This window comes from Eleginops maclovinus, chromosome 3 (assembly GCF_036324505.1).
Source record: "Eleginops maclovinus isolate JMC-PN-2008 ecotype Puerto Natales chromosome 3, JC_Emac_rtc_rv5, whole genome shotgun sequence".
NCBI classification, from domain to species: domain Eukaryota; kingdom Metazoa; phylum Chordata; class Actinopteri; order Perciformes; family Eleginopidae; genus Eleginops; species Eleginops maclovinus.
In genome coordinates, this window is record NC_086351.1 from 5328039 (window position 1) to 5342643 (window position 14605).

Genomic DNA, 14605 nt, shown 5'->3' on the forward strand with positions numbered 1-14605 from the left:
TTTCACGTAATTATATTAGGTTGGTTGAAAGCAATAATCTTGAGTTAAAGCTTATATTTTTTTATTTAAACTTAATATTATTGCTTTCCAATAACCGAGTACAGTTATGTCAAATTTGTTGACATAAAACATTGAATTAAAGTCAATATTTTTCAGTGAACTTGATGTACTTGTTGGTAAGCATTGGCATACAAACTATTTGAAACTCAATGTACTGTGATAAGACAAATGTGATGATCATACTCTCATGTCCATCGAATGCCATGTGTAGATTGTGACCAAGGTTAAGGTTAGTGCAACAGGCCTGACATAGTGGTACCTGCACTTATGTACAGTTTCAAAATTGAAATGTCATATATAAGCTATAGTCCCTCCAGTTGCTGTTCACACTGTAAACATCGCATCACGATGCATGAAAAACATAAGTAGCCTTATATCCAAGGAGGGATGTCATTAGTGAGTAACAAACGGTGAACGGCAGAAAGTTTGATGCGCATTTGATCCTCTTAAATAACTTGTAATCACGACGGGAACAGTTTGCAGCGCTGTCAATGGTTCAAATCGCCTCTTTTAAACATCACTATTGCTGGAAATAAAATCCGGAGGATACATCAGTGTGTCCTCAGTTATAGGATACACAATGCTTGATCCTCGATATGCATTTAGAGAAATGAGGAGTCCTATAACATGGTGTGCTGAAATCATTTTGGCTGTGTGGAAGACAGGGAAGCCATTAGGTACATTACCTGAGTGCTTCGGTTATTGACAGTCTGTTCCACACTAACTAATCTGGCTCAGTTAAAAAGGTATCCTTGGATATCTGGTCAATGGTTGCCTCTGGAATAAAGTATAAGAAGCTCAATTAAACAGTAAACATGTTTCTCATTCTGTGGTTTGCTAAAGAGCAATCCAATGACTTGCTTTTATAAGAATATCAGCTTAAATGCAACATTATAATCACAGCTAAAAACATTCCAGAGTTATGATTCAAAAGTATTCATTTTTTATTTACAGTCATATGATTACAAAAATCCACACTCCTACAAGGACATGTAGTCACCAGCAGTTTGTAAACGGGAAACACCTCGTTTGTTGTTGAGTTTCCATAATATCCAATCTTTCGAAAAGACCCCATGAAATGGCCACTTGAGCTTCCTATAAAACATTAAGGCCATCTGATATTTCCATCAACTTGAGCTCAGTTTTTTTCAACAACCACTTTGTTTACAGCAGAATTGTGATTACGTCTCAGGAATTCTGTTCCAGGGCACTTTACGTCTCCTGTCCCCTCTACGGTCAAGTTTTGAATTAAGACAACAAAAAAACCCAGGAGTAAGGACACCATTTCATGGGAGGACAGTGTTCACCAGGTTGACATGGCTAACCTAGATGTTCTGCTACTGTGCAAACGCTGTTACTATGTCTCACTCTCAGTTAAGGGTAAAATGCACCGTACTGTTTGATTTGAAAAATGTCAACACACTAAATTAACATTAAAACTTATTAAATCTGTTTTGTTTTTACTACCTTTTATGATTGTGCAGCAAAGTTTGTTTTTGTTACTGTGCTGCCATTTCAATTCTGAAATGAAATAGCGTCACTCTAGTTCATTGCCAATATAGAACCTGTCAAATCCTTGTAGTTGTAGTATGCTGATAAAAACAGTCATAAACCATTTACAACTCAATATACTGGAAAAACACTACTTTGATGTGATCCCATGAATAGATTTTGACCAAGGTTAGAGCAACAGGCCATAGACTGCAACTAAACCTGACTGAAAACTCTGACCATTGTGCACAAGTCGCCATCAAGTGGCTTTTTGGACAAATACCTAACACAGTTGTGATTATAACGGTCTTATACATGTATTGAAAATGTTTCACATTGAATCATTAGGTTTTCCAAATAAAAAGCAGCCCTGTGTTTTGAAACTGACTTCATGTCTGGATTCTCTGACTTCTCACAGTAAAATATTTTATATAAAAGTACATGTGCCATTTGTTTAACAGCATTATCAAAACATGGGAGTGAAAAGAAAATCTGAAACATGTTTAGTAAAAAAAACTTCCAACGTTACATCCAAAATATAACTCCGCATCATCCATCCTACCCAGGTAGCCGTCACTCACAGACCGACATGTGTACCTCTGAGACTCACATGCTAAGTCCTGTAAATGTACGTTAATTGTGTTCACGATCAACAAGCTCTTGCTGTTTTCTGACCAAAATGCTGACTTGGTGATGTACAGTAGATGATACCTAATGACAGACCACAAGGAAATTGTGTTGATCCTTTTTGTGATGACAATGAGTAACAAATAAAAAAGGAGATTGAGAATGAGGGACTCCATCTCAGCCAGGTCCCAGTCCATGGTTTATCTGCTTGGAACACAATGTGCTAAGACACCTGTTAGATGAGTAGTGAAGGGGTGGGTTTCTTTCCCGGCCAAGCTTCTTTGGCATACTTCTTTTTGCGTGGCTCGTTGTGGGTCTCTGGTAGGTATGGGGCTGTGACAGGGGTGGGGTTGAGTGTGATAGGAGGCTGGTGGGCTTCTGGGTCCAGGTCCACCTCTGGTGCTGGGTTGGGGAAGGGCAGAGGAAGCCCTCCCTGCAGAGAAGCCCCTCCTGGAGCTCCTGTTGGCTGGTTCTCATGACTGGTCGGGGGCAAGTCCCCATAGAGACCACTGCCCAAGTTGTAGCTGTGGATGCGCTTTGAAGTCATGTCATCAAGACCCAGCGTGTTGTGGCCCTCTGATCTGCGTTTCTGCAGCAGGGATGACAGAGTTGAGTCATTAATGATGGGCGAAATAAGCGTGAAGGATTCAAATGCAGCAAATACTGTCCTTTGGTGGCTATTAAAACATACACCTTCATTACTGTAGCACGTGAGGCCTATGAAAGATATACACTCATCAAAATCTGAAAGGAAGCTCAGGGATTGGACGGAGAACAGCAGAGGCTAATGGCTATTCTACTATCCAGCCTGCTCATGGCTGATGTTGGTCACAGGGAAATAAGACTCAGGCTAACCCAATAACGGGAGATATGCCCACAATTTTAAAAGAAACCTGGCTCCATCGTGGCATCTCGGGTCAAGCTTTTTGCTGGCGAACCACAACACCGAGTAGCAGGACTTTGGAGAAAGAGTTCCCATTTGGTGCTCATATGTCAAAGTTAATGCGCGTTTTTCCTGGATGTGGATTTGTTTAATGTTAAGATGCCTGCCAGGAGAATTCACAATTGTTGCTCAAACTGTTTACATTCATCCTGACACAAATTTTAAAACAAATGCACCCGCGGAATTCACTTCTGTTTTTATTTTAACGTTTTTTTGTGTAGCATAAATCTACTACAACTTCATTGTGTTGTGCACCCCTGTTTTGTACAATGAACTTAGGTTATTCTTGAATCCACATAGAAATGGATCAGTTATATCTCCTGTATCTGTTAATTTAAATGACAAAACTGAAGCTTACCTTGATAGGGATGACAGCAGTCTGCACCATGTTTCTAAACCGTCCCACCGAGGGGTCTATGTCCTCTGTAAGAATTTAAAAGAAAAGTGTTACAATATAATGTGGAGTCAAATCAGATGTGTGCTTTTCTTCACTTAAAAAGTAGAAATGCACACATCTGATCAGGAAAGTAGCTTGGTTATATGTTTAAAGTGTGCAAGGAAGTCTTCACTGCAAAACCCTCCTGTTCGAGTTATCTAAAACTATTTATTCATATTTTACAGTTTGTAAAAGTCTATAATGACGTCAAATACTCTAATATAATTTCTTTCTCAGTTATATGCTGTTAAATATGAGAGCAATCAACTATAAAAAAAATCTGTTAGTTAGAATGACAAATGTTTTTTTTGTTTTATATTTATACCGCCTTCCCTTTGATTAGTACCTGGGTTGATGATGGAGTCATCCTCGTTGAAGGTAACCCTGGAGTTTCTCCGTTTCCGCTTAGGTCTCTGGATTTCCAGATTGCCCTCCTCGATGGTCAGTAGGGAGATGCGCTTGTTGTGTGCTGTGTTGAACTCTGTCAGGTTCTGGAAAGACGCAGACAAAAAAAAATTACATTTCAAGATGTAACTACTTTACAATAGGACAGAAAACCAGAAAGAGCATGCTAATAACAGCATCACACACCAAGGGAAAAGACAAGACTAGTTAATAATAGGAAAGTAACAGCTAGGTTCCTTGAATTTTTGGCAAAAGGTATGTATGCTTTTTTTACCACTCTCTTATAAGCGTTCATAAAGTTATCTATTAATGAAGTGGAAAAAGCACTAAACACATACACCTTGTGGTGCATCTATTAGCAGTCTACCTAAAACAGCAATTTGCAGGCAACAAATGCTAAGATTATAACACAAGATGCTTCCATTTTATTTTTTTCTATATCGTTCATGTTTGAAAGCATAATAATATTGTTATTATTGAGGAACTAAAAAGGTACCTCCAGCTCCGTCTCTTCCTCTGGAAGTCCAAGCAATCCTTTCAGCTCTTCGTCCTCTCCGGTCTTGCTGTCTCCTGTGCCGGCGGTGCCCTGGGTTTGGGGTTTTTCTCTGATGGTGTAGGTTCTTGTTGATGCCCCAAACGATATTGTAGAGTCTATGGGAACTTGCTGAGGCTTGTGTGCCTCTAAACGGATGTGTCCAAGAAAAGTACCGTGTGCTAAAATAAAAACAATCAAATTGAGAGGTTCGGATATGTTAGGACAGATTATTCATAGTTTCCAAATTTTACATTATCATTACAGTGGAAGTGAAGGGAATGTCATTCAAAAATAAAAACGTACTACTAGACGAAGACAGATATGATTATTAAAAATAAACATAAAAGTGTTCCTGAATCCAAAAATGAAATGTACAAATTGCTTTTTAGCCTGACAGTTAAAAAGAAGAAATTAACACTTAGAGGGGTATTAGACAACACAGCTTTAAAACCTTACATTAACAATGCTTAAAAATCATTATCAAAATAGTTTCCAATACATTTTCTGTAAATCAAGACTCAACTGATTATCTTCAGGGATTTATTTGTTTTTCCAGCCCATTGAATATGTATGTCAACATATGATAGAATGTTTTCTTACTGCTGTTGAGGTCAATGAGAAAGACCCTTTTCAGGTGTTTGTGGTAGATCAGGGCAGCATGGACACGCGAACATGACTGATGATCGATGGTGAAGTCGCACCAGTCAGGGTTCCTCCCAAACAAGTAGTACTTCTTTTCATCTATGATCAGTTTCTACAGGGAGAGACAGTTTCTGTTAGTCATAGTCATTCAAACTGGCTGAAATGGTCTGTAAACAATCTCTCTGTGCCTCTGAGCCATAACTCTACAGTGTTACTTTCCACTGAAGAGCTTAAATCTCAGGGCTGCTGATGATTTTGCACCATTTGAAGCCATGCAGCCATAGAAAGTCCCAAATGTGTTCACATCTGGGACAAAGTGGACTGTCAGGCGTGTATCTGGTGCATTCAACTATCCTACAATATTATCCGTTACATATGGGGGTGCAATGAAGTGAAGGACATCTACTCAAGTAATGTACTTAAGTATTTTTGGGTACTTGTTCCTTAAGTAGGACTTGTCACTTGTAACACTTTAGTATTTCTAATTTCAGTAACATATCGGAGTACTCTTTCCATCACTGATCACATGCTTTGACAGGATTGTACAATTAAACTTATGGAAAAAAAACCAAACAAAATTACCTCCATTAATTTATCTCCCTTCATCACGTCTAGATGGAGTCCCTGGGGTGGCTTTCCTGCCCTGCAAGAAAAAAAGAATGAACTTTTTAAACATTTACAGAGTATACATTTCGTGCATTTGTACAGAGGTGATCATTTAGAGGTGTATTGCTGTATCAGCTCATGAAAACGTTAACGTTGCAGCGGACGTCATCTATGCAGAGCTATCACAGACCAGAAATAAAAAGACTGAGACATGTTAAAATGCCCTATCATTATCACTAGAGGACTTCTGCTCATAAAATACACTTTTAAAATCATGCATATGCAGCAACTTCTTAAAAAAGGACGAAGAAGAAAAAGGACACCAGCGTTCATTGGTTAGCATGCTAGCTAGCTTGGTTGCTATTGAATGCTACAGTCAATAGAACCTTTTCTCTGAGTTGAAGGTCAGTTATATAAATGAGGGAACGCTGTTCTGCTCATGTGCATTTGGTATCGAATAACAAACAAACAGTTAAAACTTTAGCATGTGCATTTTGCTCACCATGATGGACAATCAAAGGGAGGAGCACTCTCTTTGCTTATTTTAGTCGCCATCTTGCCTCATCTTCTCACTGCCGAGGTGCATGTTGGGAAAACGTGACTTGGGTTAACTGGCCTGGGAGTTGTAGTCTTACAACTCTAATACGTTACGTTCAAATAATCAGCTCTACTATTTAAAAATAAATCCAATGTGTCCGTTATTATTACTGATATTTAGCGAAGTTATCATGATCATACTTTCACTGTGCAAAAAGGGAGGGACAATACATTTGACAACAAGATTAGATTTTTGTCAGCCTAAATACCACTGGTTCCTGTCCTCAAGTAAAAGTATATAACTATCGATCAGATATTTAGGATCAGATATACTCTGTTACAGGTAAAAATCATGTATTAAAAAGGTTACTTTTAAAAATACAAAAGGAGTGGCATCAATATATACATTAAATACCGAAGTACTCATAATGCAGATTGGCCCATTTCCAAAATTATATGATTTATGTTTTGATTATAATTATTGATGCATTAATATGTTGATCACAGCTGCAAACAGTGCAGCTAATTTGTATTCCTTGGCATAGTGCAGTAGCTTGTGGATTTGCTCCAGGTGTAGCTAAAGTCTTATTAACATTACATTGTGGTGGCACATTGAGGGACATAAATCACCGTTGTATTGCTGTGGGTGGGAAACGTGTTATAGTGTTTCCATACGGACCCGGTAGTGGGTGGGACCTAAGAGTTCCGATTTGCTGTTGTCAATCATTCATGCCGCGTAGTAGAAAGTAGTTAAATTGTGTTCGTGTGTGTGTGAGTTAAATGGAGATTAAAGTGTGGAGTTCCATATGAAACACACCGCCTCCGACTCCCATTTATCGGCTCTACAAAGTGTTTATTAAATGTCATATCATTAATCCAAATCTGCACGGTAACTCAAGTATACACTAAACGTAGTTGAGTTAAAATACACTATTTACTTCTTAATTGCATTGGGTTAGATTTAGAAATTATACTCGATTAAAGTATAAGTCCCTCAAAATTCTACTTAAATGTACTTTAACTGTGAATAGGTGTGTTGAAGAAAAATAACATTTAAATCTGATTTGTGTTGTGGAAATTAATCTGAGACAAGTGTTGTTGTGAGAAGTTTGCATCTTAATTCTCGGCTGAGTTTAAAGGAAAAAAACATACCTCCATTTTCAGTACATGGGTGGTTTGTCAAAATAGCATTTGCCCAAAAATGGGGCTGGGGGAGGGGTTGATAAAAAGGTTAAACAAGGTTTTCATTAGTAAAGTGTTGTGGGTTTTGTCCGATGCTGTGGGATGATTTTGTCATGTCACAGAGGTGGGAGGAGATCAGCAGAAGGAAGTAAGGGGTTGCTGTCTTTTTCTCAAGTGAACAGAAGGTATAATACAATTAGCTCCTAAACAGCTCAAGGTAACCCTTTTCTGGTTGTCTTGGTTAAACATGTAGCCTCTGTCCTATCTGTCAATTATGAAGAATTATTTTTGTGTGTTTGTGTTAGTACTTCGCAAAATAGATTAAGGAACAAATTATATTCAACTATGTGTAATCTCTTCACACAGTCTTTACATATTTAAAAAAAAAACGTTGTGGTTTTAATAAGACCATGTTTGCACCTGCTTGTCATGCAAACACAAGATGATGTGTCTTGAATGTTTTGTTCTTGAAACAAAATTGATTATACATACAATTTACAATTTATTATCCCAGGAATTGTATGTAGATGCAGATCAACACACAAACACATTACATTTTGACCCATTTCCTTTAAATAGTCTAAATAAGAATATTAACTTATATGTTCTTCCTGTGAAAGCAAATCAAATAGTAATTTAGAATTCTTAAGTTCACATCAACAGTACCATGAAGCATAACTCATATAATTTGTCCTCCGCCTTCGAATGCAAGCAACGTGCAAAAAGTTCCTGTTACTTCCTCATTCAATTTTGTGGTTTTGACTGAGAGGCAACCACCTTTTATGCTTCAGTTGTCAGCCTTCACTTCTGATCGCAGTTCACTGAGCCAGCAGTGATGGCAGGCCTGACTGCTCTGTCACTTGAACAATGCATTGCTTCATTGGACAAATCTTGTCTGCCAAAAATTCTAAAAGTTTGCTCTGGAGTGTATTTCCAAGGTAAGCATTTGATTGTTTTATTCATTGTGAACTGATAATGTGAGGGTAGATGAGGCGAGGACACAGCTGAGTGGGTTCAAGATTATCTGACGAGAAAGGTTGCAACACATGGAAAAATGTCTGGATTTTTGTATTGTGTCTGTTGCATACTTTTGAACCTTTATTGTATTTATGTTGCATATTTTCCAAACCCCACATCAGACCTTTTTATTGAAAAAGTAGCACTGAGCATTATCTTTTTGTTGGTTACTTGTGCTTGAAAGACCTGCTCACTTTTAAATGATGATCTTGGTATTTGACTTTGCTCTATTTCCTATTGTCATTCTCAGGGTCTATATATGAACTTTCTGGGAGTGAAGTCTGCTTTTCTACTGGGGATCTAATAAAGGTCATTGACATTGAGCTCCTGTCAGTTAGCTGCAATGACATCAGCAACAATGTGAAGTTTGAGCTTCCTATCAACCACACAGGTCGGTCTGAGCTGCAGATAAGATTCTCGTGAAAACAGCTCAATTTGTTTCTTAGCTGATTGCTGACATTTGTTGCTCTTTCTCAGGTTTGTTCAAGCTTGTTCCTGAGGAGATGCCATACAGTTCAGTCAAGGAGATGGTGAGCCTGAGGCCCCAGGGCATAGAGACCTGCCTCCCCTTCACTTTCAGCAGCCGCTCAAAGATAACCGTTGGGAACTTCACAATGGGGGCAGGAAGAGCTTTGACGGTGCTCTCCGTTGAGAAGCATGAGGGTGAAGAGGATCATGTGCGCTGCCATGTTAAAGGACAACAAGAAACCTCGGCAGAAGTGTGTATCCCACTCTCTGCCCAAGGGGAGTTCAGAGAGTGTGAAAGTGAGGAGCGCTTCACTTTGCAAGAAATCCTGTCCTCGCCATGCCTGCGCACTCGCAGGTTTCACTTCATCAACACCACCATGTGTGAGCAGTCCCTGAACCTCTGTCCGATATACCAGGTCCACGCCATCATGAGCAGTAAGATAACCAGATTCTCATTTTGTTTGAAAATAATTGAAAGTATCTGAATTGAGCGTATAGTACATCATCATATCGGTTGATTAGAATTGAATCAAATAAATATAAATTGTAGTCACATGTTATTTCTCAAGCACTACACTCAATTTTTAGCCTTTGCAGACCATTTACATGCACAAAAACCTATATAACACACAACAGGAAAGGGAAATCCCAAAAAGCATAAAAGGGCATTGTTTTAGATGTCATTACCTACCACTCAATAAAGTATTAAAAGTGTAGAGTAAAATGTGTGCCACCTTGACCAACGTCAATACATTAGTGATCAAACATATGATACAGATTATTATATTAGTATACAGTCCTCTTGACAGTTTATCATCTCCATAATGATTACTTTTGCTTGTGAGACTTTCAGTACATGTTGTTGATGACCACATTACGTTTCTTTTGCCTAATGGAAGTGTATTTTTTAAACAGTACTGCTATTTCTACTTGTATTGTACACTGCCCAGCCCAAAAAAAAGAAGGTCACAGGCCTGTGGGGCGCTGTGCTATGATCTGGGGTTGCTGCAGTTGGTCTGGTCTAGGTTCAGCAACTTTATGTGCCCAAAGAATGAGGTCAGCTGACTACCTGAATATACTGAATGACAGAAATGAATGTTGTGACCTTGCAGAAGCTTGTGGAAATGATGCCAAAGCGAATGCGTGCCGTAATCAAAGCTAAAGGCGGTCCAACGAATATTAGAGTGTGTGACCTTTTCTTTGGCCGGGCAGTGTATAATTACATAGAGGAACAGTGTTCTTTCCATCACTGATAAAGCACAATGTATTTCATCAAGTACTGCTTCTATAATTGTTTCTCTTTTACAGTGAGGAAGAACGTGTTGAAGTTTCCCTCCAGCTTAGAGGTGGATGTGGTCGATGTCACCGATCTGTGTGAAGATTTGAATTTTGTGACGCCGCTCAGCCTGACAGAGGCCGTTTCCCAGTCAGATGAATCCTTCCCTGTGTTAGTGGAGATATTGGAAGTCCCTGAGACACGGTCTCTGTTCAAATGCAGCTGGCTACCAGAAATGAACAAGGGCAGCAACATGGTTTTCCACAAGAAAGGCATCACAGCCATGGCTCTGTTATCCAGCCTGAAGAGCCGAAAGTCACAGCAGTTCTTCCTGGTGTCTCAGCAATACGGTGGACGATTCCGCAGGCGGCCAAGAGAGTTTAATTCAGTGTATGAGCTGTATGTTGCTTCAACCCAGACATCGGGTCTGAAAGTGGGTGTAACAAGGAGCTGTGAGGAGGTGGAGGAGGAGGGCCTGCCTGCTCTCAGTGTGGGAGATCAGCTGGAAGTTGTTCGCTGTGAGATGATGGAGCTGCCTTCTGAAAGCAGCAAGAAGAGCTTTGTCGAGGCTCTCCTGTGTAGGCGTCAGGAGCCAGATGATGGTGAGGATGATGATGATGATGAAGAGGAAGAAGACAAGGTGAAGCAGGAGGATGGCAGAGAGGATATTTTTCTGCCTCTGTACATGCAGTGTCCCTTTGTGGAAATGCTCAGTGATAACAAGAAGTACAGACTCAAGGACTTGGTTAAGCAGTTCAGTTTTCCCCTGGATGTTAAAGTGGTGAGCCGGGACACTGAACTTGAAGCTGATCCCCTCGTTGGGTTTGCATGTCTCAGAATAGAAGCGTCCATGTTAGAACCCACCATCCAGGCCAGCTTTGCAAACAGGCCAGAACACTGTTTTGAAATCCCAACACAGTGGCTCTCTATGTCTGTCGATTTTACCAAGGACCCCCTTCCATGGCCTGTCAGCCAACCCCCTAAATGCCACGTGGACACAGTCACTGAGGTGACAGACATGTTCTTTTATGAATTTCGCAAACAGGGGATCTCCGATGCAGCTCCTCCACCCCGACCCCCAAAGCCAAACATGTCCTCTTCAAAGTCTCCCAAAACACCATCAAAACCCTCAAAAAAATCAACGAAAAAGTCATCCAACAAGAGCGACCCTAGCCAGGAGTTAGCCAATATGACTTTGAATAGCAAACGAAGGCCCCCAGCTCCCCTACCTCCAGTAAGTATGTATTTTAGTTCTTTAGTATTTATTTAGAGTGGAAATACTTTTAGTAAATGCACAGGACGGGATAAAAAGAAACCAACCAACACTGATATAAAAAAAAATACATTATGTTTTAAAGAAGAACATTAAACTGTATAGAAAATCAACAGTGAGATGAAAGTTGCCATGAGACTGTTTCAGGGAATAGGAAGTGAATTTATAAGAAATTGAAATACAGAAGTACCCATCTGAGGAGTTTAAATAATGGGAGAATATGAGCATTAGTCATATTATCTTATAATAACTGGAAAACATGAGTTTTTCTATAATATTTGATTGGACACTAGTTGTATATGTCCACTTTCGAAGGTGCTACGAATAAAAGTAGCAAATGTGTTTTAAAGAAACGTATCGTTTTTGAGTACAGTAATGTTACTAACAAAATGTACAGAAGAAACATATTCCTCATTAAGCAGATGATAAATGGACATTATTATACAGTATACCGTATTAAGTATACTTAAACTCACAAGGTATGTAAGGATATGCTTTAGAGTTATAGAATACATAAAGTTGTGTACTGATGTACAATACATCATGTTTTAATTGCGATACAATTCCAATATGTCTGCAGCTTTATGGACACATACCATTTTTTCATGCACAAGTTTAGACGTGTATTGTGGTTGAGCAGTCATTTTTATCAAAACTTCTTGTCATGTGTCTCAAGTAATTCCATGAAACCAACCACAGTGTTGCTTTTGACTGAGAAAACAATATTTTTTTCACAGTGAACCGGAATATTCAAACTCAAACGAAATGCTTCCACTTTTTGCTGTGGTGAAGAAATGGGGAGTTTAATCAAGCTGAATGTTTCTTATTTCCTCTTTTTGTGCAGGCTATTTTGACTGATCAACCTCCACCACTAGTACCCCGAAAGCACTCAGCGGCTGAGATGAAAACAGGCAATGCTCTGCCGAACACTTACGTGGAAAGGGCGGACTCGATGAAAAACGGTGAAGCTCCGTCTCCAAATGTTTCAAGTTAAAATGAAAACTGGTTTCTCTTAAAAAAAGAAGACAACTCAAGTTTGTAACTCAAGCAGGAGGACCTTCATTTGGGCACTTTATTCGGATGCAACTAAAAACACATTGGTGCTCTAGTCTATAACACAAGGACAGCAACACCTTCCAGTAGAACAAACCAAACCTTATAAAACACCAGCGTGAATATGTGTCAAAGATATTTGGGCCAACAAAGAGTGGCTTCATAATCCGCTCACTCACTCTCTAGTCTTGATGTATCTATGACACAAGAACATTGCATGTGGCATTGACACAATATATGAAATACACTACAGTACCCAGGTGAACGAGGAAGTAGAAAAGTGCTTGAAATAGAGCTCGATGATAGAGAGGATCAGCTTTATCATATCAACTCATTTACTTGTTTGTGTTTATTGGATTTGGAGGAGGAAAAGTATTGCAAATATACAATATTAATGACTAAAAAATGAACTGTACTTCTCTTTTCCCACAGTGCAATGCAGTCCACATCTGCATGAAGTCGCAGCAGACGTGGACAGCGACCACGACTATGAAACTGTGGATGAGACTTTTGCCACGATCCTGAAGAACGCCCAACAGAACGTCATGTTTTACTGAAATTATTTTCAATATGGTCTGTGGGAACTGAAAAGAAAATGGCATATGGCAGTCATCAAGCTCTTTCGTCTTGAATTATTTTAGAGACGAAATGGTGTCAAATAAGGTCAGATATTTCAGTAAAAGAGCTCTTATCATGCAGGGCTTTCCCTTTCCTGTACTTTGTTAAATAGGTTTTTGTGTAACTTAAACGTATAGATTGGACTCCTTTGTTTGATAGTCACTATGTAACACTTGCTCTTCTCTTAGCTAACGCCCGAACACATTGTACGTGATAGTTATAGTGGCAGGACATCTCTAAGCAGTTAACCAATGACAACAGAGCCGGCCAGCTAACCAATCAGAGCTCTGGTTTCAGACGGAGGGTGAAAAGAGGTGCTGCAGCACAGGCAAAAATAAAGCACCTTTTGTATATTAAAGGATGGAAACATGTCACAGTAAAGGCAAATAATACAAAATGGACCTGAAAATAAGAATTATATGTCTTTTCTAAATATTAAATTACATAGGCTCCTTCCTGCCTTTGATAATTTGCAGGATTTATAACACCCCGCAGGACTTTTGGTGGCTTGTGTCCTGACCTGTTAAAATCAGACCTTTTACCAGAGAGCAAACAAAGTGAATGATAGACAGCAACACTTTGATTAGCTAATGTTTACCCCCACAGTCTGGCAGTGTATCTCAAAACATAACAACCTGGCTTCTCATGTGGTCAGCGAAACACTTTGATGCCTCAACCATTTGTCTCTGAGCTTTAACCACTTTATTCTCCCAGAGAGTGAAAGTGGCTACAGCTGTTCCTTTTATCTTCAACACACTGCCCTTGTCATTTGTTGGAATATGTATAAGAATATTTGTCAGCTAATGTTGTATTTGGCTATATAAGAGTTTCAGGGGCTGTAATATTGTGTACAACAACGTGTGATTGTTTTAATGTCCTGAAGCAAGACAGCAACACTTTCCAGTATAACACACAACCAAAATTGAAATTGACAAATTGAATGAATAAGGAACCCTTCTACAGTATACGTGCAAACTAAACACTGTATACATTTAGAAAAGCTGAGAGCGCAAGTCTTAACCACATTTACCCCAATATAGCAGCAGCTCCCCTACAAGTCACAGATTTGCCTGTACTTTAATGTTGTACCAAAGATGTGTCTCAACAAAATAGTGGCTTAATAATCAGCGCACTCATTTGGTTCCTTTGAATTCTGTTAAAACCTGTTTACTTTGTTTAGCGGTGGATATTTATAGACATATTTTGGCTCTACATGTATGCATCCTGCCAACAAGTGAACTGAACAACAGGTGGACTTATTCAAGTAAAAACAGACATCTGAAGTTGCGTCAAGCTAAAAACTCATGTAAATAAAGTGTTTTAATGCATTTTGACACATTTCTTGTTGTTATTGGGATTGTGTGTTGATGCCTCATTGTCTTTCACTCAGGTTTAAAGCACAAAATGTGGAGAAAAGTGAATTTCTTGAAGAATTT

At 39.1% G+C, this 14605-nt stretch overlaps 2 protein-coding genes and 1 non-coding gene across 3 annotated transcripts; 1 reads left to right on the forward strand and 2 right to left on the reverse strand.

Annotated features, from left to right (window-relative positions):
• Positions 1–980: 980 nt before the first annotated feature.
• ppp1r8b (protein phosphatase 1, regulatory subunit 8b) lies at positions 981–6380 on the reverse strand. Its single transcript, XM_063879498.1, has 7 exons — positions 6248–6380; positions 5722–5782; positions 5098–5251; positions 4459–4676; positions 3904–4048; positions 3480–3544; positions 981–2767 (listed from the first exon to the last, which is right to left on the reverse strand). The coding sequence occupies exons 1-7, from the start codon at positions 6298–6300 to the stop codon at positions 2414–2416; spliced, it is 1050 nt and encodes a 349-aa protein (XP_063735568.1). The 5' UTR covers positions 6301–6380; the 3' UTR covers positions 981–2413.
• LOC134862474 (small Cajal body-specific RNA 1) lies at positions 5320–5484 on the reverse strand. The gene has a single exon (XR_010165519.1). It is a non-coding gene; the product is annotated as a small Cajal body-specific RNA 1 (non-coding RNA).
• A 1263-nt stretch (positions 6381–7643) lies between the features above and the next one.
• On the forward strand, positions 7644–14503 carry themis2 (thymocyte selection associated family member 2). Its single transcript, XM_063878652.1, has 6 exons — positions 7644–8402; positions 8732–8872; positions 8959–9384; positions 10258–11459; positions 12343–12460; positions 12984–14503. The coding sequence occupies exons 1-6, from the start codon at positions 8300–8302 to the stop codon at positions 13106–13108; spliced, it is 2115 nt and encodes a 704-aa protein (XP_063734722.1). The 5' UTR covers positions 7644–8299; the 3' UTR covers positions 13109–14503.
• Positions 14504–14605: the final 102 nt, after the last annotated feature.